The sequence below is a fragment of the Neomonachus schauinslandi genome, chromosome 6 (assembly GCF_002201575.2).
Source record: "Neomonachus schauinslandi chromosome 6, ASM220157v2, whole genome shotgun sequence".
NCBI lineage: Eukaryota > Metazoa > Chordata > Mammalia > Carnivora > Phocidae > Neomonachus > Neomonachus schauinslandi.
The window spans coordinates 25,352,430-25,375,615 of NC_058408.1; the positions used below are offsets into that span (position 1 = coordinate 25,352,430).

Genomic DNA, 23,186 nt, shown 5'->3' on the forward strand with positions numbered 1-23,186 from the left:
AGAGGCTGGGGAGTGGCTGTGGGGTCTCAGTCCTGTTCACACGTCAATCTGGGACTGGGACAAATCAATAAATCTGGGCCTCATTTCCCACATCTGTCAAGTGGGGGAGAATTACTCCCATCCTTCTCCCACTCCGAGGAGCTTTATTAAAAGAATGACGAGCGGTATAAAGTTTTCTGGAAATGTAAAGAATCGCCACTTTTTTCATCTTTCACTGGAAGGTGACTTTCCTCTGTAAGGTTTCTGGACTGAGCCAGGTGACTTGGTTTGGATGGTCTGTGAACACATCCAGGATCGCTCAGACCAATAGCAGCAGTGGGCAGAGGACCACCTTGGGTCTGGTCCCCGAGGCACCACTCCACAGATAGCAAGTCTGAGCCCGGAACTGGGGAATCAGCAGGAGGTAAATGAAGATGAGGGCAGCATCCTTATCACCCGTCCCCAAGTCCCCACTCGGCAAAAAGGCACGAAGAAGTCCACGCCAGCAACTTCAATGCCTCCTTCCCTGGCAATTCTCATGGAGCCAACTTTCTTCTCAGCCACTTCCCTAAAGTGACAGGTGATCTTTCCAGGGCCAAGGCTCAGCTGCAAGTCCTGAGCACCATTTATTCAGTGGTGCTGTGGAGTCTGGGCCTCCCCTCAGGACAGGGAGAACAGCAGAGGGCAGGCAACGTCCGTATCTCTGCTTGTGCCCAGGGCAAGGACACGGACTGGGAGGGAGACCGTGTAGGTGTATGGTATTCTCACAGACACCCACAAGGACATTTTATAAAGTAAATGCAACTGGAGAGACTACGATGGGAAAACCTGACCGAGAGCCCTGGCCAGAGGGGCCCTGGAGTCACCTACTCCAGCCAGCGGGCAGGACTCAATTTCCCCACATCTGGGCATACCCAGTAACTGCATCAGTGCATCTCTGCTCTCATAGGGAAGTTCTTCCTTCTATCCAGCCTGGCTCTCATTTTGCCCTCAGCAGAGAGTGGGGCCTGGGTTACTGAGCTCTGTTCTACCTTCCACGCCCCACCCCCACTCAGAGGCCGGCTCTTCACAGACCTTGAACTGGGCTGTGTGGTTGTTTAGGGCAGAAAGCAAGATTCAAGAAAAACCCAAGGGAGTTTTATGCTCCCTAAATATGAGAACATAAGCATAGATTTCCTGTTCTCACACACAAATGAGGCAGGTTTCCTGCCTCTTGAGATGTCCAAAGAGCTGGGCTGCTCCAGAAGCAGTGGCCAAGGGGCTATTCTTTAACCTCATTCTGGTACAACTGGGGCTGGCCCATAGGGATAGGGATCTGGAGCCTCTGACAGGAGACGCAGCAGAGTCAGGTGGGACAATGGCTTGTTACTTACATTGCAGAGGTTCCCCGTTTACCATCCACTGGACAGTGGGCTTGGGGTTCCCATTGGCTCGACACACCAGTCTCCCGTCCTCGCCAGGAGCCAGGATAAGGTTCTTGGGCTCGTCCAGCCAGTAGGGAGCAGCTGGAAGACAAGCAGAGTGCAGGCAGCCGAGTTAGATGGCTCGGGGCGGGCAGGAGACAGCAGACCGGCTCCCGCTAGGAAGACAGGAGCCCCTGAGTGCCAGCTCCAGGCCCTCACCAGCTGCCCAGGACTCATCCTCGCGGGATGACTCCGTCCAGCCTGCCTTTGGCTGGCTTGGCACCACGGGGGCTGCCTGCTCTATTTTGAGTTCACAGAACAAGAGTTCTAAACTGGGGCTGCTCGTTAGACTCCTCTGAAGAGCTTTTAACAAACATGGACACTGGGGCCCGTCTTAGGCCTACTAAGTCAGAATCCTCAGGGGAGGCTGGGGCAGTGGATGCTTTTAGAGCCCCACAGGTGTCCACGATGGGCACCCAAAGGCAACAGCTGATGCAGTTGGTAAAGAGCGCCCAGGGCTGGCCCCTCTGTATTCCGTTGCTATTGCTGTGACATCAGACCATTTAGAAAAAGGCCTCATAGTCATTCTTAGGCATTGGGTTTGGTTAGAGCAGAGCTGGCTATCCCTTCCAATTGTGAATATGTGTATATGTGGATTTTTTTTTTTCCTGAGAAGTTCCTATGGATCAGATTCTCAAAGATCTTGATACCCCCAAAAAGGTTAAGAACCCCTGGTTTGAGTGTAGTGCCGAAACCAAAGTCATAAGGTCAATGGAGCATGCTCTTCGAAAGTTCTTGCACTCTTGGTATCAGACCTCATCGTCCCCATCATCTGGTCAGCCCCAGGCTGAGAAGGGACAGGTGTACCCCACCACCCACGGCCAGGACTCATAACGGCACGTGCTCTATTGCTTGCAACAGCTCACAGGGGCCATCTGCGCTGCAGAGGGAGGGAAGTGATTTAAAAAAAAAAAATAACTTGTGCCATGATAACTCCCCATTTTTAAGAAAGAACCACGCACAAGCACACAAACAGCACAGGGCTAAGACGACACACCGTGAACGGGAATGCAAAATGGAAGAAAGAAAAGGTGCTGCGTGAAATCTGAATGGCCCATGGGGGTACATTCACCTGCGGAGGGAGCCCCAGGCACCACAGAGAGGTGGGGGATGGTCAGGGTGGATCTCCTTCCCCTCATACCCATGGTGTGTGTGCGCGCGCGTGCACACACACACACACACACACTCACACACACACACTCACACACACACACTCACATCCAGAGGGTGACACTATCCCTGGCAGGTCACCGCGTGCACACACACACACACTCACACACACACACTCACATCCAGAGGGTGACACTATCCCTGGCAGGTCACCTTGGCCACTAACCTGTGTGTTATCGGCTCTCCCCTACTCCCCCTGCCCCTCCCCCACCCACAGACGGAAAGGTGGTCGTGGCGTGTAGGGCTGGCAAAATCATCATAATGAGAAATACACACAACGTACCCTTTACTCTCACCGAGATCGTGTGCCGGATGCTGCCCATCTTGTTGGAGGCCAGGCAGAAATACTCCCCAGAGTCTTCCTCGGAGACGTTGGTGATACGGAGAGCCTTGTTAAAGTTCTCAAACTTGGCCTTGTCAGATGGGAGGTCCCCACCCTTCTTGTACCACGCGATATCTGGTGTTGGGCTGGGACAGAGACCGAGCAGGAAACAGGGATTAGCACCAACTGCGGCCCTGCTCTTCTTCTACAGAGCCCTGGACACCCGGGCGTCCTTGAAGTGTAGGTGCAACCAGAAGGACCCACGTCCTCTGAGAGAGGCCCTCTCCTGTACACAGGGGATGCTTGGCCATAGAGCCCCAAGGGGCTGTTGTAAAGTCACACGGGGTGTGAACACACGTGCGGGACGCCTACCTGTCTCCCTTCCTGGTCTGTTACCCATAAAAGAGACAGCCAGAGTGGGATGGGAATGATGATGCTTTGCAAAGGCCTTGCTAGGGGCTGTCTGTGTCTCTTTTTGCCTCCCCATACTGTGGCAAGAAGAGAGCCTGTGCAAATTCCCAGCCCCATCCTCCCGGGGAGGGACCAGAGTGGGGGTGCAAGCTGTACGTACACCCCGGAGGCGATGCACTCCAGCAAGAGATCCATGCCACGCAGCACCATCTGACTGCTCGCCGTGCCCTGGGGATACATGAAGCTGGGTGTTCTTTCTGCAACTCCTCGCGCTGAAATAGGATAGAAGACGCTCTCATGAGCCTCCTGCCCAGAGCTGATCCAGCTAGGCCCAAGCAGTCAGGCCAGGAAGAAGTGTCATCACGCCCCCTACTTACCCCCTTACCCTCAGAGGCACCAAGTCCCAGACCCTCCCAGCTGAAACCGCCCCCCCCCCCCACCAGGGCCAGGGCATCATTAAGAGAGGTGTGTTAGGAAGCGCGGGGCTCCCCGGCCCCATTGGCACATGTGTGTGAGCAGCTCTAAGATCTGAAAGGATCTGCCAAGAGGAGCCCAGCTTCCTCCCCAGTTCAGTAAACCCCACCTTCCTGGGAAAGGTGGAGGGGGTTGTCTGAGCAGTGAGCGGTTTATTCCCTGAGCATCTTGTGTTGGGACCCCAGAGACCAATGTGGTGGCCCCCCGGGAGGCCGTCTCAGCAGCAGTGGATGAATGAGAAGGCACGTACTGGGGCCACAGGACAGACAACCTGCTCTTTGGGACCCTGGAGACAAGGAGCTGGGATGAAGCCACAGAGACCCAGATGAACAGTCAGAAATGCAGGCAACATTATTAATGGTTTAGCAAAGACATGGAGAGAATGAATGAGCAGAAATGACAGGAAATCACTCTGGGGCCAAGAGCATTCTGCTTCTTCACTATTGACTCGGGAAGGGGGCTGGGAGGAGGGTGTTAATTGGATGTGAGAGACTGGGGGAGGGGGAGTGGAAAGTGGCAGCCGAGATGGGGGAGGTGATCTACAATTCAACTAGGCTGGAGCAGCCACGTCCACAAACAGTGCCATGCACACAGGGTTTGAAGGCCAGGTGGCTCACAGAGGTTGACACGGCCAGGGTGGCTGTTTGGCTGTGGACGGGGTCATGCAAGTCTGGGCACACCCCCAGCACGGCGGACCCCACCTTACCTGCGCCTCACCTCTCCTGGGGAGCTCTTTGCACAGTTCTATGGACATGGGTAAGACGGAAGGGAGAAGAGCAGGGGTTTTCCAACCAGGAACCCCAAAGCAAAGGGAAGCTGGAGGAGACACCCCTGCCCAAACGTGTAGAGTTATAAACAAGAAGAGTGAAAGCTAGAAGCTGAGTCTACCCAGGGGTGCAGTGGGTCTTAGGCTCAGTTGGAGAAGCGAGAGGAGGAAGGCAGGCAGAGTTGCCAGGAGCTAGGAGCCGTCAGATGCCTGGAGTGGGGCAAAGGCATCTTCCTGGCTGGGGGCCATTAACGGGTCCTGGCAGTGAGGACAGGGTGGCAAGGGAACTCTTGTCTCTGTGACACTGGCGTCTCCTAAAAGAGCTTGTTGGACAGGCTGGTGCCTGGCTGGATCAGCAGGGCTCCTGTCTCAGAGGCACTCATCTTCTCTCCATTAGCCATCGGGGAGTGCGTTTCATAGAGCTGGGGTCTATTTTATGCTTTTGTCAGGGGAAGAAATGATGATACGTACGCGGAGTTAGTGAGGCGGTCGCACAACGCGTGGCACATACAGCAAGCGTTCCGTAAGTGTTGTGGGATGAATGAATTCAAGGGGAGAAGGGAACAAAAAAGAAGGCGACAGTGTACCCCATGTGTTATTTCTCTTTCTGTAGATGTCCTCATGTGTCCCACCAGCACACACATATACAACAGTGGCTACTGACCGGGTTAATCCATTATGTGGTTAATCGGTTACCATCTATGACCCTTGTAGCAGCCAGCTCTCAGTACCAAGGAAGCCTGATACCAAAGCAGCAGCTTCCTCCCACCCATTATCATGGAATCACCAGAACAGTCCAGATAACACAAGGTCAAGGGAACTATGAGGAGAAGGATATTTCAGGGCAGGAGGCCCTGGTGTTAGGCTGGTGACTCTGACTGAGTGCTGGGAATGAGGTCCCAGCTCAGTTGGCATACTCCTTCCACGAAGTGACGAAATCTGCAGAAACCAACCTGTGACCCCGTGGACATTTAATTCACACCATAGCAGGAAGCACCTCGAGCACACTTGACCAGCAAAGCACCAAGTATGGGAAGGAGGAGAAAAGAGCTGAGTCTCGCTGTGGGGGCCCTGACATGCTGTCGCTGTGACTATAAAAAGGTTACAGCAATACTTTACTTGTAGGATGTGGGCTAGCAACCATAGAATTATCCCAAAGGAAGAGAAGCTACTGGGAAACAAGCCTAAGTTCAAAAACATAGGGAAGAACATCCTAAAAGTCAGAGGTAATAATCAGGGCCACCATTTGGTGGGCATTCAGGAGGGGCCAAGCCTCTGCTAATAGCCCTCTCTAGATATCATAGTCATGCTTAATCCTCACAACAAACCTGGGGGGTACCACCTCCATTTTCAGCAGAGGGAACTGAGGCTCAAGGAAATGCATAGACTTGGCAAGGTCACAAGCCAGTTATGTTTTGGATTCTGGACCATTTGGCACCAAAGCGTGTACTCTGATAGTTAATACTATCTCGTCTCTTTAAAGATGGCTACCCCACCTGTCCCTCCTTCTGACAGTCAGCTTTGGGAGCATCAAACCAAAGAAAACCCAAATCCAAGGGTAAAAGAGGTGAAGGAAAAAGACATAGTATCTTGTTGAGCTGCTCTGGTGAACCTCTTCCACTAGGCTAAATCTCATCCCTCCCTGGTTTCTAAGGCCCAAGCTGGAGAGAGAAGCTGGGCTGGGAATTAAGAGGTTCCAAAGGCATTTCAACTGGATTCTTAAGGCCATGGAAAGCTTGAAGAGGAGTCAGGGTGACATGTGGTTTCATTAAGGGATGAGAAGCTGAATCCAAAGGGGAGGTTATGAAGAACTGTGGTCAGCTGCAGCAGGAGGGATTTACATGAAAATTGATGAAGAACAATCCAGCTGGTGGCTTTGGGGGCCACTGCCCCCAAGGGAAGGTAGCTAATTTCTTTCCCTGGAGTAGGAGACCCAGGAAGAATCTCCAGGACAAAGGTGATTACTCTCTAGGACTCTGCATGGTAGAGGATGACAGTCTCCTAGGGTCATACGATCTCACCCACCCTCTTAGAGATGGGGATTCAGCCTGTCCAGCCTCATGATGCTGCTCTTATTCTCCCTGATCTTCAGGGCTGGGGTTGGACCTAATATCAGATCAAACTCAGAACCCAGACACCAAAGCTCACGTCAGTGGATTCAGGAAGAGCTTCCCACGTGGGCCCCTCTGACCTCTAGCCCAAGGACTGTCTGTCCTTTCCTGCTCTCCCTGGCTCATGGGTGGGATCATGGGTTTCCAGGGGAATCTGGGCAGCAGGGAGACATCAAGATATGACACTGCCTCAGCCACCTTGGCTTTAAAGGGCCAATGAAAAAAATGTCTTAATCAACTCCTATGAGAGGAAAGGTTAAGATTGCTGAAAACCTGAGTTACTCCCCTCTGTTAAGCACTGTGGGTTAGCGGAAGAGAGTCCAATGCATCCGATGTATCTGAGAACCTTTTCCAAAAACAGCTTTTAGGGGCAGCTGGATCCCACATTTGCTGCTTTCCATTCTCAGAATTAAGAACTGGGGTTGGATCTGTGGCATCTCATTCACCTCTCTGGCTCCAGGAATGGCTGACGAAACAATCCCAGAAGATAAGAAAAACTCTCTGTCTAGTAACATTTGATACCCTCCACTGTCAGGAAATCTCTCCCGTAAGTCTAACCCCAACCCCTCATGCAATAGTTGGAGCTTTTTTCTGATCCAGGTCTCAGCAGAGCTGAGGATCTGAATAGCTTTCATTTCTCTAATCTGCCCTAAAGTCCCTCTCTCCATAGTAATTTCTTCCCACAATGGTGCTCGCTGAACCCCTTGGCTTCTCTTCAAGTTCTCTGTGTCCCTCTTAACTTCAGTCAACACTAAACCATTCCCTTCAATACCAATACTGTCATAACACGTACTAATCATTGATGTGTCTGACACCATGCTAGCGACCAGGTGCACATTATCCTGGTTATTCTTCATGACAACCCTACGGGGCAGGTCATATACCCATTTTACAGATGAGGAGATTAAGGCTTTCACACACTAAATGACTTGCCCAAGGTCACTCAGAAGCCTGCATTTAATTCAAGGCTGTCCACCTCAGAGTGCCCACTCTTCTCTTCCTTGTTTCCTTGCCGGGTGAATTCTACGTGGCCAGCTACAATCTCAGACCAGCTGCCCCCCTGCCACTCAGCAGGTCCGGGGACATCTGGCATAGGTTCAAAGGATACTAAACCACTGGAGAAATCACTAGAACAAAGTGTAGTTATGGGGTGGCCCTATCGCTACAAGAGACATGCCATATTTCAAAGCCAAGCAGACAGATGCACTGGGCATTTTTCACTGCCTTGTGTCTCAATGTCCAGCCCCGTACTCAGAAAGGACCTTATCTTCCTTCCTTCTCACTTTCTGTTTCTTTCTAGAAGCATTCAACCTAGCTGCCCTTTGTTCAGCATGTGTCTCACTTTGACTTTATATCCCTTCCAGCTGGCTTCATGCTTGGGTCAGCAACATTCATTCTACCCTGGATCGAGGAGAAGGGGTTCTTGTGAGTTCTTGTGAGTTCTTGCGAGCTTTGCTGGATTTTATAGCCCTGGATGGTTCTTAGAACTCCCACGCATTCACTTGTAATCACATCTACCACTGGCCACAAGTTTAAGTGGCTGGAATCACTCAAATTTATCCCATTGAGAAAATAATTCTACATGCTTGTTCCCCTGAATGGTTTATCTAACACAAAGGAGGTGCTTGGACCAGATGGTCTCTAAGGGACCTTCTGGCTCTGATATACTCTAGCTTCAAGAATACTTCCATAATAGATTACCTGAAATCCAATTTAGAGAAAGGCACATTCCACACCAATGCTCTGGGTGGGGCTCTTGACACAATGGTGGTTGGCCCCATTATTTTGAAAACAAACAATGCCCCTGAATCCAACAAAGATCCCCTGCCTCCTTGGGCAGTAAATCTCTTTGGCAGAATCTCAGTGTGGCTCTAGGGGCTTGATGCCAAGTTAGAGTCTTTGCCTCTCTCTGGGGCTCTCCCTCCCTCTTCCCCTCCCCCACCCCAGACACCGATCATTGTTTATATTAGCACATCACAATGCAGACACTTCCTATCTATTGGAGGCCACAATGCTGGCCCTGGGGACCTGCAGCCTCAGCTTCCGAGGCATAACTGATGATGGGGGCCAGCTGCCTCGCCAAAGCCAGCAAATGACTGTTCCCTCTGGCTGCTCAAGGAAAACAAGACATTCTTGAGCCGTGGTGGGGGGGGCAGGGACTCAGGTGTGGAAATAGCCAATTACTCTACTGATCAGCTGAGCAACCAGTTGTGCGATGAGTTAGAAATATGCCTCATGGAAACTGTTCCAAGTGTGTGGACAGCTGCGCACTGGATTTGTACACGCCACCGGAGGAGAGAAGCAGCCCAGGCAACAGAGACCAGGCATGGCCCACGTGCATTTATACTTACCTTCAAAGAGAACTCAGAGCTGGACTCTTACTCATTTTTCCCAGAGGGATTTTAAAGAGACATGGGGCTGGTGAAATGGTACCCCCAGTAACTAAGGTTAGATTACAAGGTAGGCAGGTCACATCCAGACATGTACAGGTTAACTAATTACATCACAAAGCTCTCTGAATCCTTTAAACCGCTAACAGGAACCAGACTCCCTGCTTCTTCCTCACTGTGTGGACTCCCCTCTCCTCAGATATTCTCCGTCCATCCACCACAGATTCCTACGTTTCTACAGGACCCTCCAAGAAGCTCTTTTGGAGTCCTACCCTGGTCTGACCAACCTGTCCAGATTTCAGCAACTGGCGGCTTGCCTGTTCCCAGAAACCGGAGCACCACGTGAGTTACCTCAAACTCCCACACTGGCCACACCGTCCTCCCGGAGAGCAGTGTCCGGAAGGGGGCCCCTTGGCACCCTGGTCTGGCCGACTGTCAGCCCTGCCACCCAGCATGAGTTAATGAGACACGGTATCAGTCAAGTTAGGCAAACTGGGGTTAGGACAGGCAAGGTTACTCCCAAGGTTACCGCGGCGACTCACCACTATACATGTCAGGGTGGTTTCTTAAGGACGAGTCATTATAGGGGTTGTCTGCAATAAACAAAAGAGGGTGAGCAAACAGGAGGCCACGGACAGCTCATGGAGGCATAAACAGGGAGAGAACAACAGAAATGCAAAGCCGCAGAAAACAACCGGGGATTTTGCAAAGGAAAGACACAGCATATTTGGAAAGGAAATGTGCTTGGTGAAGAACAAGCAACATAAAACAGCCCAAAAAAGGGAAGAAAAGGTTAAATCCTGCAAAAGAAGGCAATAATAAAAGAAATTTCTTTTTAATGAAAGAAATTAGGCTTGACCTTTAATGGCTTGATCCTACTGTATTTCAAACAAATGAAATAAGGATTAGTGGCATCCCGTAGCCGTCTTTTGAACAACTTCCCATCAAAATCCTCAGTTCCCAGGACTCTGGATCAGGCCAGCTCCCGGGGCAGCTAAAGAGAAAGGAGTGTGAGTGAGCCCTGAGGAAAAGAGCAAAGCCCTCCCTGGGCAGAAGCTAAGGTGCAAAGGTGGGAGGTCAGTGAGAGAAGACAGTCCAAGAGATATAGTTCATCAGCTGAGAGAGAGGGACAGAGGGACCCTTGGCAAGCACCCCCGCCCCCCCACCTGACCAGTGGGCACCACCCTGGTCTCTGAGATGTCTCTGGTGGAAAGAGCGTATAGACTAAGTTGGAGATTCCGAGCTCCTAGACTGGCTTGGGCTGAAGTCATTCCTTAAGTAGCAGACGGGTGCCTTTGGTTCCAATGTTAGGTAATTAAGACCGCTGGGCATTTAATCCTCAGTGAAAGACGTTTTGGAATAGGGCACTTAAGCCTGCCAAGGCTAGGCTTTTCATTCTTCTACCGCCATCCCCGTCCAGCTACTGGGTTCAAGTTTTGATGGTACCCACAGCGGGTGGGGGGCGGTACAGCTGACTGGAAGCCAAGCAGACAGCCTTGAGAAGCCGACCTGGTCCAAGCAAGCGCCTGAGGGAGGCGAGGTGCTGTGCCAGAATATTTGCATATTTGAAGACAGATCAACTCCTGTTAAAACGGATTGCAGAGGCTGTGCGCACTCTTTGCTGGGACCCCTACTGCTTCCCAAATGTGCTTAAAGCCTGGTAGGGAGATTTGCATTATTCAGAACTATCCCTTAAGATGGGGTATGTTGTAAGACCGAGGCTGTGTGGGAAGTCAGCTCGGGTTTGTCTGGTGCTAGGGGTGGGAACCAACCTGCAGTGGAATGGAGAGGCAGGGTGGCAGAAGGGACGAGGGGCTGAGGCCGCACTCAGGAGGGGACATCCCTCTCTGTGGGGAGGACAGGGGCACACAGCTTAAAGGGCCCTGGCTTCATGCTCCTAAGCTCCCATGCCACCAGGTGAAATAGAACTGCTCTCTTTCCAGAGAAGTGACCCAAGTTTGGAACTGATCTTACAGTTTGTGGATTCTGCAGCACATCTGAGCAATTCAGGGAGACTTTCTGACTCCCTAGAGTGCCACTTAGATAGCAGACATTAGGAGGAAGCAGGGTTAGTGCTCCATGGTCTGCCTCAGGAGAGACTCCTTCTCCCTCACCATGGTCACCAAAGGGACCTGTTCTGGCATGGACAAAGTGGGACAGGCACATCACCTCTCTGTGAGGCTGACTCCACTGTTTGTCTTTGACTGCATCCCAAAACAAATTTTAAAAATGGTTTCAGATCGCCCAGCGTTTTGTATTAGATATCTTTCCCCCCGGCCCTTCCTTAAATGTAGGTAACGCACAATCAGCCATGATGAGATTGGTGTCTTCTCCTAAGGGGAAAACTGTGACGGAAACGCGCGGTCAGGAGAGACTTGGAAGCTGTCCCGGCTTGGCTGTTTTTCCTCCCACCCCCAGACCTGGTTCTGAAGGTACAAGAAAGAGCCTGTGTCCTCTCCAGGCAGGAAAGCAAAGAGAGCACAACTGTGCTATTTTAAGCAACTGTACCCAATTCTGGGCTGGCTCAGATGCCCAGAACTTGCTCCTGGCCAAAGCTGCCCCTGGGAGAACTCCAGGAAGCAGACAGGGCTCTGTTCCCATCACCTGGGGGGGTTCTTGGCATTTGGTGGAAAGAATTTTCAGTGGAGTAGGGGACCCAGAAATGAAGCAGAAACAAACAGCCCTTACCTCCTCTGGTAGACAAAAGGATATTTCTGGAAAGCCCGACTTCTAAATGTTGCTGAACATCTCTAACTGCCTAATTCCACAGAGAAAGGCTCTTTAGCACCTCCACCTTCCTGCCTCTACCCTGTGTGAACTTGAGGGCCTCTGCCCAGGACCGCAGAAGGTCACCTGACTCAGTCCCCAAACAGGAGTCTGACTTTAAGCATCACACTGGGCAGGCAGAGGAAGCCAGGTGATGGCACTGAGGACCATCCAGGGATTGGCTCAGTGAGCATCCTGCTCGATGCTCCCGCCGCCTTCACTGCCCCATGCTGTCACCCTGTCCTGGCTCCGGAGGCCACTCTGAGGTCCTGGGCAGACCACACTGTCCTCTGCAGCTCAGCCAGCTGGCCGGGGATCCCTCCTGACGTGTACTGAGACACTTCAGACAACCCAACTTTCTTCTCCAAGGGTCCCCTCTGGGCCTGGGTCTGGAATAGGAAGGCTAGTGAGGGGGCAGCAAAGTAGACTGAGGCTGGGTCTACTGCCAGGAGCATGCGGGGGCTTATCCCGGGTTTTCCAGCCATCCTGTTGGTCAGCAAACTGTGGGCAGCCCGACTCCAACTCGGAACAGCGTGTGGAGAGCTGCAGGAGCGGGGGTGCTGGAGGAGGGTAGATGGGGTTCCGAGAGAGAGAGAGAAGATGAGAGGCGGAAAGAGGCAAGGAAGAAGGTGGGAGGGAAATAGAGAGGAAGGGAGTGAGAAAGCAAAGAGAAGACAATGAAAAGGAGAGGAAGAACCCCCACACAGGAGAAGGAGAACAAGAAGGAAGCTGCTTCTTGTGGGTCCACCTCAATGCCAGGTGGAGACGGAGTGCGGGGCTGGGGTTCTCGGCACCACCTGCTTCCATCACTGGCAGGGGCAGCTGAGGAAAGAAGACCAGGCCCCCAGCTGTCCTGAGTGAGGAGCAAGCTCCCTTGGCCTCTCCCCGACGCCCCCCAAGAGGCACGTGGGCTCGGGGAAGCCGGGGTTCAGGCCCTCTTCTCCAACCCGGGGCAGCTGTCAGTATCCACATAAGGCTCTTTGCTTGGCTTCCCCCACAACCATCACTGTCCCCAGTGTGGAAAACAGCATCCACAGCTGAGTCACACAGACCAAGGTCTTTTGGGGGTGGGGGGCTCCTCTATAGAAGGCCTGTTACAAATCCATGGTGCAGACGAACACAGCCCCTTGGAAATCAATGTCCTAGGCAGGCTGAGGACGTGCAGCCAGAGCTCCAGGCCGGTGGGGCCCCGGCAAGGAGCGTGTCTGGGAACTGACTACTCGCTTCTCTCCTCTGCGGGGCCACCCACGCTATCCTGGGTCAGGCAATGCTGACCCATTTGGTACCAGCCAAACAGAATACGGAAATAAAAATGAAAACAAATAAAACAAGAACATAGATCTCCAGCTTGCAAATGTAGTCATCCCATGTGGTCCGGCATCAAACACAGTTCGTGTTGGGGTCCCTGCTAAAGCGGATATTCTGTCCTGTGGCTTTGTTTCTAGAAGTACAGACTACCAGGCAGGGACTAGATGACCACTCAAAGCAGTGCTGCTGTGTGTCCCGAGCACCCGGAGAGCAGAGGGAGGACACGGAGGCCAGGGCCGTGGAGGCAGGCTCGGGCTGGGCTGGGGATGGCTGCCCTGTGGGCCAGGTGATTCGGACTGCCCCAGAAGCTTGAGAGGCATTGACTCAGAGTAGGACCGAGTTTAGCAAGGCTTCAGAATCAAGCGATGTGGTTTCAGAGCCGCTGAACGAGCTCAGGCCTCATAAGCTGGAAGGATTTCTGGGTCAGCGTCGGGGACAAGGCTGCCCCAGACCCAGGTACCCGGGGCTCCTCGGGCTCCGTGGGCTTCCGCCCCTGGCTCCCAGCCCGGGGCCGGGACCTGCACTTACTGGTGAGGACCTTGAGGGTGAAGGCATTCTTCTGCTGGATGGTGTGCGTAAAGTGGAAGCGTGCGTTGCAGCTGTAGTCTGTCTGCATGTCCTGCAGCATCACGTTAGAGAAATACAGGTCGCCGTTATGGCCCTGAGAGACGCGCTTGTCTTGAGTGATGGGCTCCATGGCTATAAGGAAGCAGAGGTACAGATGGAGATTAGCGGTCACAGTAACAGGAGTGACGGTCGTGATTGGTCTGGTGACTGAGCACCAACAGAGAGCCAGGTGGGGCCAGGAGTAGAACATGATTTCCTCTCATCCTCTCAACTCTGAAGGAGGGCTTATTCCCATTTTGCAGATAAGAAAGCAGTGGAGTTAACTTGTCCTGGGTTGCAAAAGCAGTGAGAGAACAGGAGGATTTAGATTCGGACCCGCCTGCCCACCACGCCCATGCTCCGGGACCAGACTTTTCTAGCTCCTGTTCGCATCACACAAGCTCCGACTGGCCCTGAACCGGAGGGAGGGAACACAATCCTTCAGATGCTCCCCAAGTCAGGAGTCAAATTCACTTGTTTTCTTTTTTAAGCCCTCACTCCCACCAGGAAAGGGAAAAGCACTGCCAATTATAATTGTAAGATACATACTAATCAATGATGCACACCATCAATTTTAGGACGCTTTCTACTTTTAGAGATGTTAAAAGATGAAAATGGTGTTTTTTAGAATTAATGACATCATGGGAGTGGCAGTGGATACGGACTACATTTGAAGCATCAGATGTCAATTCAAATGACCACGTCTGCAGGTTATTCGACTTGTAAAAGCATATTTGTCAGGCTGACTATTCATTGCTAACTCCTTCCCATCCCCCACAACGGTTTATTAAATCACCATTTCATAAAGTGCAAAGTTAATGATGCCATCTTTCTAATGAGGGGCTGGGCAGTTCTTCAAATGACTTATTATCAAAGATTTCCTGCAGGCCTACTGTGTGCCAGGCACTGTGCCCGGGATTGGTGAAAGGGAAATGAGTAAGACAGTTCCTGCCCTCAAGGAGCCTTTGGCCTAGAAGAGGCGGTAGATAGAGAAATCGTTGCTATGCAGTGTGGTGAGTGGGAAGGGGATGAGCTGAGAGGAGGAGCACCGAGTCCCTGCCAGGGGCCCTGAGCTCTACCTTGGAGGCTTCATGACACCAGGCAGAAGAGACAGGGGCCCTAGGAGGTTTCCAAGCAGCAGGAACAGTGGGTGCTAAAAGTTAAGAACATGCAGCCGGGGCAGGGGTAGGAGAAAGGCCAGGGAGGCAGAGGGAACTAGATCAGGAAGGGAAAGGAGTGTGGACTTTGTCCGAGGTGATGGAGGAGCCAGTAAACGGCAGGGAGCATATGAATGAAACGATCAGATGTATGTTTTTAGAAAGACCGGGGAGACCAGTTATGGATGATTACTGCCACCTAGGGAAAAGCTGATGGTGGCCTACACTGGGGAGATGCCAGTGATGATGGAAAGAGGAGGGGCATGAGATCTGCTCAGGACGCAGCATGGACATAAGCTGGTGACAGGTGTGATGCAGGGACGAGAGAGTGTGAAGAGTTAGCAAATCAACCAACATTCCAGCCTGTGGCCAGGCAGCCCTTCCCACGCGCTTGCACTGAGATGACAAAGAGAGAGACAATGGGTGAGCACAAAGCCGCACTCTCTCTGCAAAACAGCTCACAACCCTGCCTCTTTTGGAAACAGGCTGGTAAAAACTCAGGGATGGACGGATGATTGATGCTAAGCAGCAGGCAGATCTATAGATTGACCGATGGATGGATAGACCAGAGGTGGGGGTGGGGGCGGGGGGGGCAGGTATGGAGGGGGGGGAGGGGAAGCCAGGAATACACAGACAGCTAGCAATGCTCTAGGCCCCTTTATAACACGCCCCCACTTACTTTAATTGACAACAGGAAGAAACTGAGGTCCAGAGTGGTTAAATTAATCTCCAAATGTCCAAAATGAAACAGGGCAAGCTCTCAGTGATGATACTCTGTCCCCCTGCTACAAACATCCTGTCTCCCTGTCGCTCCTTCATCAAAGGTTTCATTCCTGTGCCCCTCTGTCCTAGAAAGGCAGCACTTAGTAAATCCAGACGGACCAAAGATTGAAAGGAGGCTTGGTGTCAACCCGCCTTCCTCCTCTTTTCTTTTCTCTTGCTCTTCTTCTTCATCATCACAAATATTACTCAGCACTTATTGCGTGTCTGGTTCTGTTATAAGCACTTTGGATGTATTAACTCGTTGATCCTTACAATGATCCTATTAGATAAGTACAATTATTAGCCCTATTTTTTTCCAGAAAAGCAAACTGAGGCCCAGAGATGTTAAACAACTTGCTCAGGATCACACAGCTAAGAGCAGCTGGGCTAGGAAATGAGCCTGGGCCACCTCTCGATGTGTTCTCAGCCATGTGGCTCCCTTACACCTGCTTCTCACAAGTCAACGTCTTCCAACCTCGGGCAAGGCCCTCCTATTTAGTACACCGGCCCCACTCCCTAAGATGAAAGCAGAAATCGAACACCGGGCCCCCAAGACTTACAGCTGCTCATCCAGAAGATGACTGGGGATGGAAGTCCGGGCGGGGGGTTGCACTGGAGCGTCAAGGGAGCGCCTTCTTGAACCACGACAGGGTCTAGGTTTTCCTTGGGCCACAGGGGAGACTCTGGGGAGAATCAGACGGAAGATCATGAAGTGAGGGTGATGGAGGGCAAGGAGCAAGGAGCTCGGCTACAGGCAGGCATACAAGGAGGAAAGGCAGAAGGGCAAACAAGAGAACAAGGGAGCGGGCAGAGAGGGCCCGTGAGTCTAGGCCAGGTGCAGCAAGAGAGGAGAGGCCTTCTGTCTAAAGAGATACACCTCTCCAAAGGCTCCTCTCCTTCCTCTCCTCCCGTGCCCAGAGTGTCAGTGCAGTTGTTCAAGACTCTGGCTTGGAAGCCTCCTTTCCAAGGAATCTTTTTGAGCAGGGCGAGGTATACTCCTGCTCAGGGGCAGGAAAGCAAGAAAGATATGCAGGGCACCAAGGCACCCATTGGCCAAGGACAGGGGTGGCCCTTCTGGAATGATCCTCCATGCCTCCCCGCCCCATGCACCCAGGAGCAAGGCATGCCAGTCCCACCGTGTGCCACTCACTGGACACCTGCAGACGGATCCTATTGGATAGGGCTGTGCCAAATTTGTTGCGGGCGAAGCACTGGTATTCCCCCTCATATTCCTCGGGCCGCCCCCCGCTGCGGAAGTCGATCACCAGGGTCCCAGATCGCCTCCTCATTGACACTCGGGGGTCCTTGGCGATGTTGAAGAACCTGCTGTTTCGAGTCCAGTGGAAGCTGTGGGCAGTGGGGGGGATGGAGGGGAGAAGCAGGGGCAATAAGGAGGAACACGGTGGGCTCTGGGTTCCAGGCAAGAACCTCAGGGCCCTGGTCCCTGGCCCAGTCCCATAACCACACCTCCATACCACCCTGGTTAAGTGGCAGAACTGGCTGGGAAGCTGGATAAAATGCAGAGTCCCAGGTCACAGCCACAGGTGAAAGGTGAAACTCTGGGGGCAGGCTCCTGACATTAGAGCTCTTACCCAGCAAAGGCTGGGAGTCATGGCTGTGAGAGGTACCCAAATAGCCACTGGGTGTTTACATTCTTTGCAGGAGCAGGCAGGGACTTTGAGTTTTTTAAAAATCCAGAGTCAGCTGCAGCTTCCCCCGCAGGGCATCTCAACCTCCGACTACGAATGCAAACCCAAATTCATATTTCACCCGAGCCAAGCACATTAGGGAGTTAGCTCTGGTCCTCCTGTCTCCTTGTTTGAGAGCTGACTCTAAAGCCAGAGGGCAATGGCTCAGGTTATCTGCTCAGTGGGTGCAGAGTATAAAGCAGTGGCCGCACATTATAGCCCAGGAGGGGCAGCTTTGAAAGAACCAGCAGCCTTCAAAAGGTCCCAGAGGTGAAGAGACTAGAATCTCCCTTTGCTTCTGGGGGTGGGGGATACATCTGCAGCGGCCCAGGACATAACCTTAAAAGAAGCCGGAGCACTAGTGGCTGCTCAGTGTCATGGAATCATTGTCCCTGCAAAGGAACCATGGTGGAAAGGACCAAACTTCAGAAGGCCATCTGTGTGCTGCCTGACCCTTCCAGGTGACCCTGCTTCTTCCAGCCTGGATGAGAGGGGCCGTGCTTGTTCTCAGGCTCATGCAAACTGGGTGGGGGGTGGGCAGAAGGAGGCTACCACACACCCGAGGTTCCGCCCTGCCTCGTTTCTCCTGACAGATGCCCAGCATGGGGTCCTGTCATGTCTGGTCTGAACGGTCCAGCCTGTGGATGCTGCTTTGAAGGTGGGGGACAAAGAGCAGAACAATCTCTAGATCTCCAGTGTCTTTCGTTTGGTAGAAACAAACTGGCCTGGGGTGGGGGGCAGAGGGGGGCCGTCAGAGGTCTGGGTTTAAATCCAGGCTCTGCCCTCTTTCAAGCTGGGTGACCTTCGCAAAAGTACATAATATCTCTGTGCTTCCATTTCATTTCCTCTTCATGAGGACATGGGTCCGTCTATGAAGGGCAGCGAGGTGCTCTCACGAGACAGTGAGGAGCAACACTGAACTCAGCCTGCACACTGCAGGCCTTCAGCTCTTGTCTGCTGACGCCTCATTTGATGCTGATGTGCTCACAAGCCGAGATGTGCTCAGAATGGAAGACTCAAGTTAGCCAGCAGGAGGAACTTCCTATAAGCTAGGCATGGGGTGGGGGGATGTTGGGGACATAAGGCATTGGAAAGAATGTGTGACACCAACAGTCAGAAAACTTAATATCTAGTCCTGGCTTCGTGGTGTGACCTTAAGCCACTTAAGATTTCTGGATCCCAGTGTCCTCATCTGCTAAACGTCTTAGTTCTCTGAATTGTACTTTCCACCAGGTAGGTATCCAAGAGATGTCTGCTGGATAATTTTAATTTTCCAGCTGCTTCAACTATGCTCAGAGCCAGGGCCAGGACGTGGTTTCAATACCTCTTCAATACCCGCACTCTTTGCAGGGGTGGGTGGGGGGCTTGGATTTACCTGCCAGTGCACTCACCTGGGGGCAGGGTTCCCCTTTGCTTCACACTCAATCAAGATGTTATCACGGGGATCCACGATGTGGTCCTTCACTGACTGCTTGGTGATGGTTGGGGGCTGGGATACTGCAACAGCACAAACAGGGGGTGGTCAGGGCTTCAGGGCCCTGGCTTGGGGAATGGCTGAAATGAAGGGCTTCAGGAGCCACGTGTCAAGCAGGCAAGCAGGGGGTGGGCAGTGCCCCATGCCAGGGACCCAGCTCCTTAAACCAGGCCGCAGGAAAGGGGGTTATGTTAAGGACTGAGCGTAAGAAGAATCCCTTTAAGATCTCATGGAATCCCTATGAGAAACTTCTGTTTTACCCATTCTTATATCCCAATGCTTAGTAAATGCTTAGTGCACAAGAGTTCTTGAGATACATTTATTGAATGGATCAAGGAACACAAAGCAGCTAGCTTTCCAGAACCCAGTGGCCAGGATGGTTCTGAGCCCTGGAGAGTCAAAGGATGGCCAAACTGCGGTGAGGCTGGAGCTGAGAGGCTTACGTCCCCAGGGACTTGTCTGCATGCCGAAGAGCCAGCTCCTCTCACTCTTGGCCCCCATCTCCGATGTTCATGGTGCTCCTGTGCCAGCCACCAGAGCATGGGGAGCCGCGGCCCTTCTTACCCACCTGCTCTTCTGCCGTTCCCAGCAACAGGATGCTCGGGGTGAGCCGCTTCCCTTCCCGTGTGGCAAGGGGCCGCACTACAGGGGCTCCGGTGTCAAGAAGCCCCAGCAGGCAGGATGGAGAGGCGGTTAATCCCCCCTCCCCGTATCTCCTCACTTGACCTTCTCCCGCCCCTCCTTGCTGCCCTCCTACCTCCCAGAGGCACGAGTGCAGAGAGGTGCCCGGGGAACTTACGCTCATTCTGAATGCTTGCTGTTAGTTCCGGTGGGTTAGCATTGTGAGGGGAGAAAAGAAGACATTGGTTATAGGTTATCGCATATGACTACTCGCCCGGGTTGCTGACGCCCCAGCCTGCGGGGAGAACGCTGAGGCTGGCCTGGGCAGGGTGCGGTGCCTGGGCTCTCTGGTCCCGGCGGCAGAGCTCAGTGGGACAGCCTCACAGAGGGGGGACAGACCCAGCGAGTGCTTTGTGGAGGAGGTGACACCTCCACAGGGAGCTCAAACCACGCAGCTGAGCAGAAAGACCAGCCTCTGACCAAATGATGTCACCAAGGGAAGTCCAAATATCAAAAGTGACAAGGCTGCTTGAAAGAGACTGGGCTCTGAAGATGCTGCCCATCCTTCTAGATGCTATTGGGAAAGTGGGCTCCCTGGCCAGAGGTGTGGGGCTGAGAAGCCTGGGTGGCAGCAGATCTGAACCAGGGCTTCAGAGCAAAGCCCCAAGGGCCCCAAGCAGGGTCCACAGGCTTTACCCCTCCCACCGCACCTTCCTCTCTGTCGCACATGCCAGCACCTTCTTGCCTACCCTTTGGAAAATTCTAGGGACCGATGAATCACTATGGCTCTGCTCATGGCAGAAGTACATTGCCCTACAGAATCCTTCTTCCAAACAACTGCGGGGATGAAGTGAAGCCCACCACTCCTTTCTGCACTTTTTACGGAAGAGATAAAGAGGCAGGTAGCACAAATCTCCCCCATCCCTCACCTGAGACGTGCGCGGGCCTGTGTACAGGTATGAGCCTATTTGAGGTCGGGCTTCTCAAACTCTGACAAGTATTATGAATCACTTGAGGGGTGGGTCTAGTTAGAATGCAGGTTCTAACTGAGCAGATCCTGCATTTCTTTTTTTTTTTTTTTTAAAGATTTTATTTATTTATTTGACAGAGAGAGACACAGCGAGAGAGGGAATACAAGCAGGGGGAGTGGGAGAGGGAGAAGCAGGCTTCCCGCGGAGCAGGGAGCCCGATGCGGGGCTTGATCCCAGGACCCTGGGATCATGACCTGAGCCGAAGGCAGACGCCTAACGACTGAGCCACCAAGGCGCCCCATGATCCTGCATTTCTGACAAGCAGCCAGGTGGTGCTGATGCTGGCGGTCTGGGTACCACGCTTCACACAGCAAGACTTTCGATGGTAATGAACTTTCTGGGAAGGGCGGCCTTGGTTTAAAATTTGCAGAAAAGAGAACAAGTGTTTCTGTAACTTTGTAAGAGGCCTTTTCTTTATGGCTCTAGCATGAAGTCATATGCCAAGCTTCTTCCACGTTGGCGCTGATGTCAGGGACGTGTTGGTGTCGCAGGCTGACTTTTTCAGGGGAAAGCAGAGGCTGTGGGTGAGCCCAGGTGACCCCGAAGCTTCCTGACTCAGCCACCACGAGATGGCTGAGGAGATGGAAGAGGAGCTTAGGGGCCCAGAGAGGGGGCAGCATGGAGAAGGCAGAGTTAAGGCAGGACCAAGAGGTGCCAGAAGAATCCCAATAGAGAAGACAGACATCAGGGAGGAGAGGCTGAGTGTGGCAGGAAGGGGTCCCCTGCTATGCACACTGTCAGTAAGTCAAAGTCTTGATAAGACACACTAAAAGGTCCAGAATAATTCTTTCAAGTGGGCCAACGTTGTGTGGCCTGCTGGGGCACCGAAAAGTAATTTTATCTGCTTTACCATTTACCTGGGTGCAGCCTTGGCAGGAAACAAAAAGAAATGAAAAGTCCTTGGGAAAAGCAGAAATCTGTGGTTTCTGAACACATGCTCCCTGGAGATCCCCACAGTGGCATCTTCACCCATATAAGATTTTCCTGCCAGGGGCCCAAGAAAGGTTAATTCTGGAAAGCCAGTGTAGTTGGGCCTAGAGGGCAGGTGGGGAGAAGGGGCCATTTTCAGGAGAAGCAGGGCTGACACTGACCTACTCCTTTGGACCACTAACCCAGGCCTGCGGTTTCTTCATCTCAAGACAGAGTTGATGCTTCTCGGGTCCCCACGCACAGTGGAGGGCTCTGACCTTGCCCTGGCCGAGGCTCTATTTTGCCCACATGGCCTTCAAGCCTCTCTTATAAAATCAAGGGCTGGCTCAATGGAAAGAGTCCTAGACATTATCCAGGGAATCTCAGATTCTTGGAAGGGAAGTCACTCGGTTAAGATCACATAGGAAATTTGCTGCAGAACTGGAATGAGAACCAGCTCTCCTGTAGTCTGGTCCAGAGCTCTTTTTACAAATCTATCCTCGGCCAGAGAGGTGGGTTGGCCAGGTGGGGCCCCAGCACGCTCTTCTCCTTGACATTCAGGACAAAGGTGAGTAAGGGGAGAGACCATGGGGGAGTGGAGACTCTCAGAGCTGGCCGGATGCTGTCCCCAACCCCACGATGAAATCAGGCCAGGGGCCTCTTGAGAGTCTACTTCCCTAAAGAGGTCATGACATCTGCAACCACCATTGTGTCACCAAGGAATTTATTACAGAGACACAACCAACCCAGAAGACAAGCCAGCACAGGGAGATGACAGTGAGGACCACCTGCTTGGGGATAAGGGCAACCTACCTTGTCCTGTGACACCCCGCAAGCCCCATGTCATGCCACCTGCCCTTCTCCCCATCTACAAAACTTACTGCTGATGTCAAGTGGAAAATGAGTCTGCTCTTGTGGCTTCCGAGGGGGAGGGAAAAATCTTCCAATGAGCTCTGCAGCGGGTAAGGCAGAGGCCTGCCCCGTCTGTAAGGTTTCTGTATGCCTGCATGTCTTCTCTTTCCCTGGCTGATATCCACAGCCCCTGGCACCTGTCCCTGGAGGACGGAGTGTGTGTGAATGTGTGTGTGTGTGTGTGTGTGTGTGTTGAGGTCATCTTGCAGCACTACTTGGGATGACAGTGAGGACGAAATGTGTCTTCTCTGTACATTGCCCTACAGAAATCCTTCTTGCAGACAACTGCAGGGATGAAGCGGAGCCCACCTAGGAGAAAAATGTTCCTAGGAGAAAAATGCCGAGTCCCTCGATGTGGGGAGGGGGGCGGGGGGGCAAGCTGCCAGCAGACTCACTTTTTGGCAGACCCGCTCTTGTTGATGAGGCGACCCTTTGCTTTCTTCAAAGGTCATGTTGTTCTCCTTGCGGCGGGCGGGGGGGTGGGTGTGTGTGACTCTGTTGGCCGAGGAGTAGGGGCTGGAGGCTGGTGTTTCAATGAGGGATTGTGTTGCAGCCTGGGGCTGTTCCAGGAAGGCCGCGGGGCCCAAACTCCCCAGAGCAGAAGCAATGCCCCAGTCCTCAAGGCACAGATACTGCCCCCTGAAGGGGCAGGCGAGCGGAAGGGCGCCCCTGACAGGGCAGTCTCCAGCCTCCAGCCTCAGCCCCCTCAGCTGCTCCCGGGCAACACACACAGAAAGCTTTGAGTGCCTGATCTTCACTTGCCCCACACCTGGGCGATCGCAAATAATGCTGCAGGGAACACGGGGTATAGTTATCTCTCTTGCCTTTTGTGACAACATGGGTAGGCCTTGAGGACCTCATGCTAA

General features: G+C 52.7%; 1 protein-coding gene across 5 annotated transcripts in view; it reads right to left on the reverse strand.

Annotated features, from left to right (window-relative positions):
• Positions 1-23,186, reverse strand: part of NFASC (neurofascin) — a 67,599-nt gene that overhangs the window by 41,223 nt on the left and 3,190 nt on the right. For 3 of the 5 annotated variants that reach the window (XM_044916319.1, XM_021686607.1, XM_021686608.1), the window contains exons 2-9: positions 18,765-18,870; positions 16,836-17,032; positions 16,246-16,368; positions 13,689-13,859; positions 9,629-9,679; positions 3,506-3,617; positions 2,896-3,080; positions 1,353-1,484 (exon numbers count right to left, since the gene is read on the reverse strand). In XM_044916319.1, the coding sequence (XP_044772254.1) occupies positions 1,353-1,484; positions 2,896-3,080; positions 3,506-3,617; positions 9,629-9,679; positions 13,689-13,859; positions 16,246-16,368; positions 16,836-17,032; positions 18,765-18,870 (1,077 nt within the window). Of the gene's footprint in view, positions 1-1,352; positions 1,485-2,895; positions 3,081-3,505; positions 3,618-9,628; positions 9,680-13,688; positions 13,860-16,245; positions 16,369-16,835; positions 17,033-18,764; positions 18,871-19,646; positions 19,665-23,186 lie in introns of all 5 variants that reach the window. The other 2 variants (XM_021686605.1, XM_044916318.1) reach the window with 1 other exon arrangement.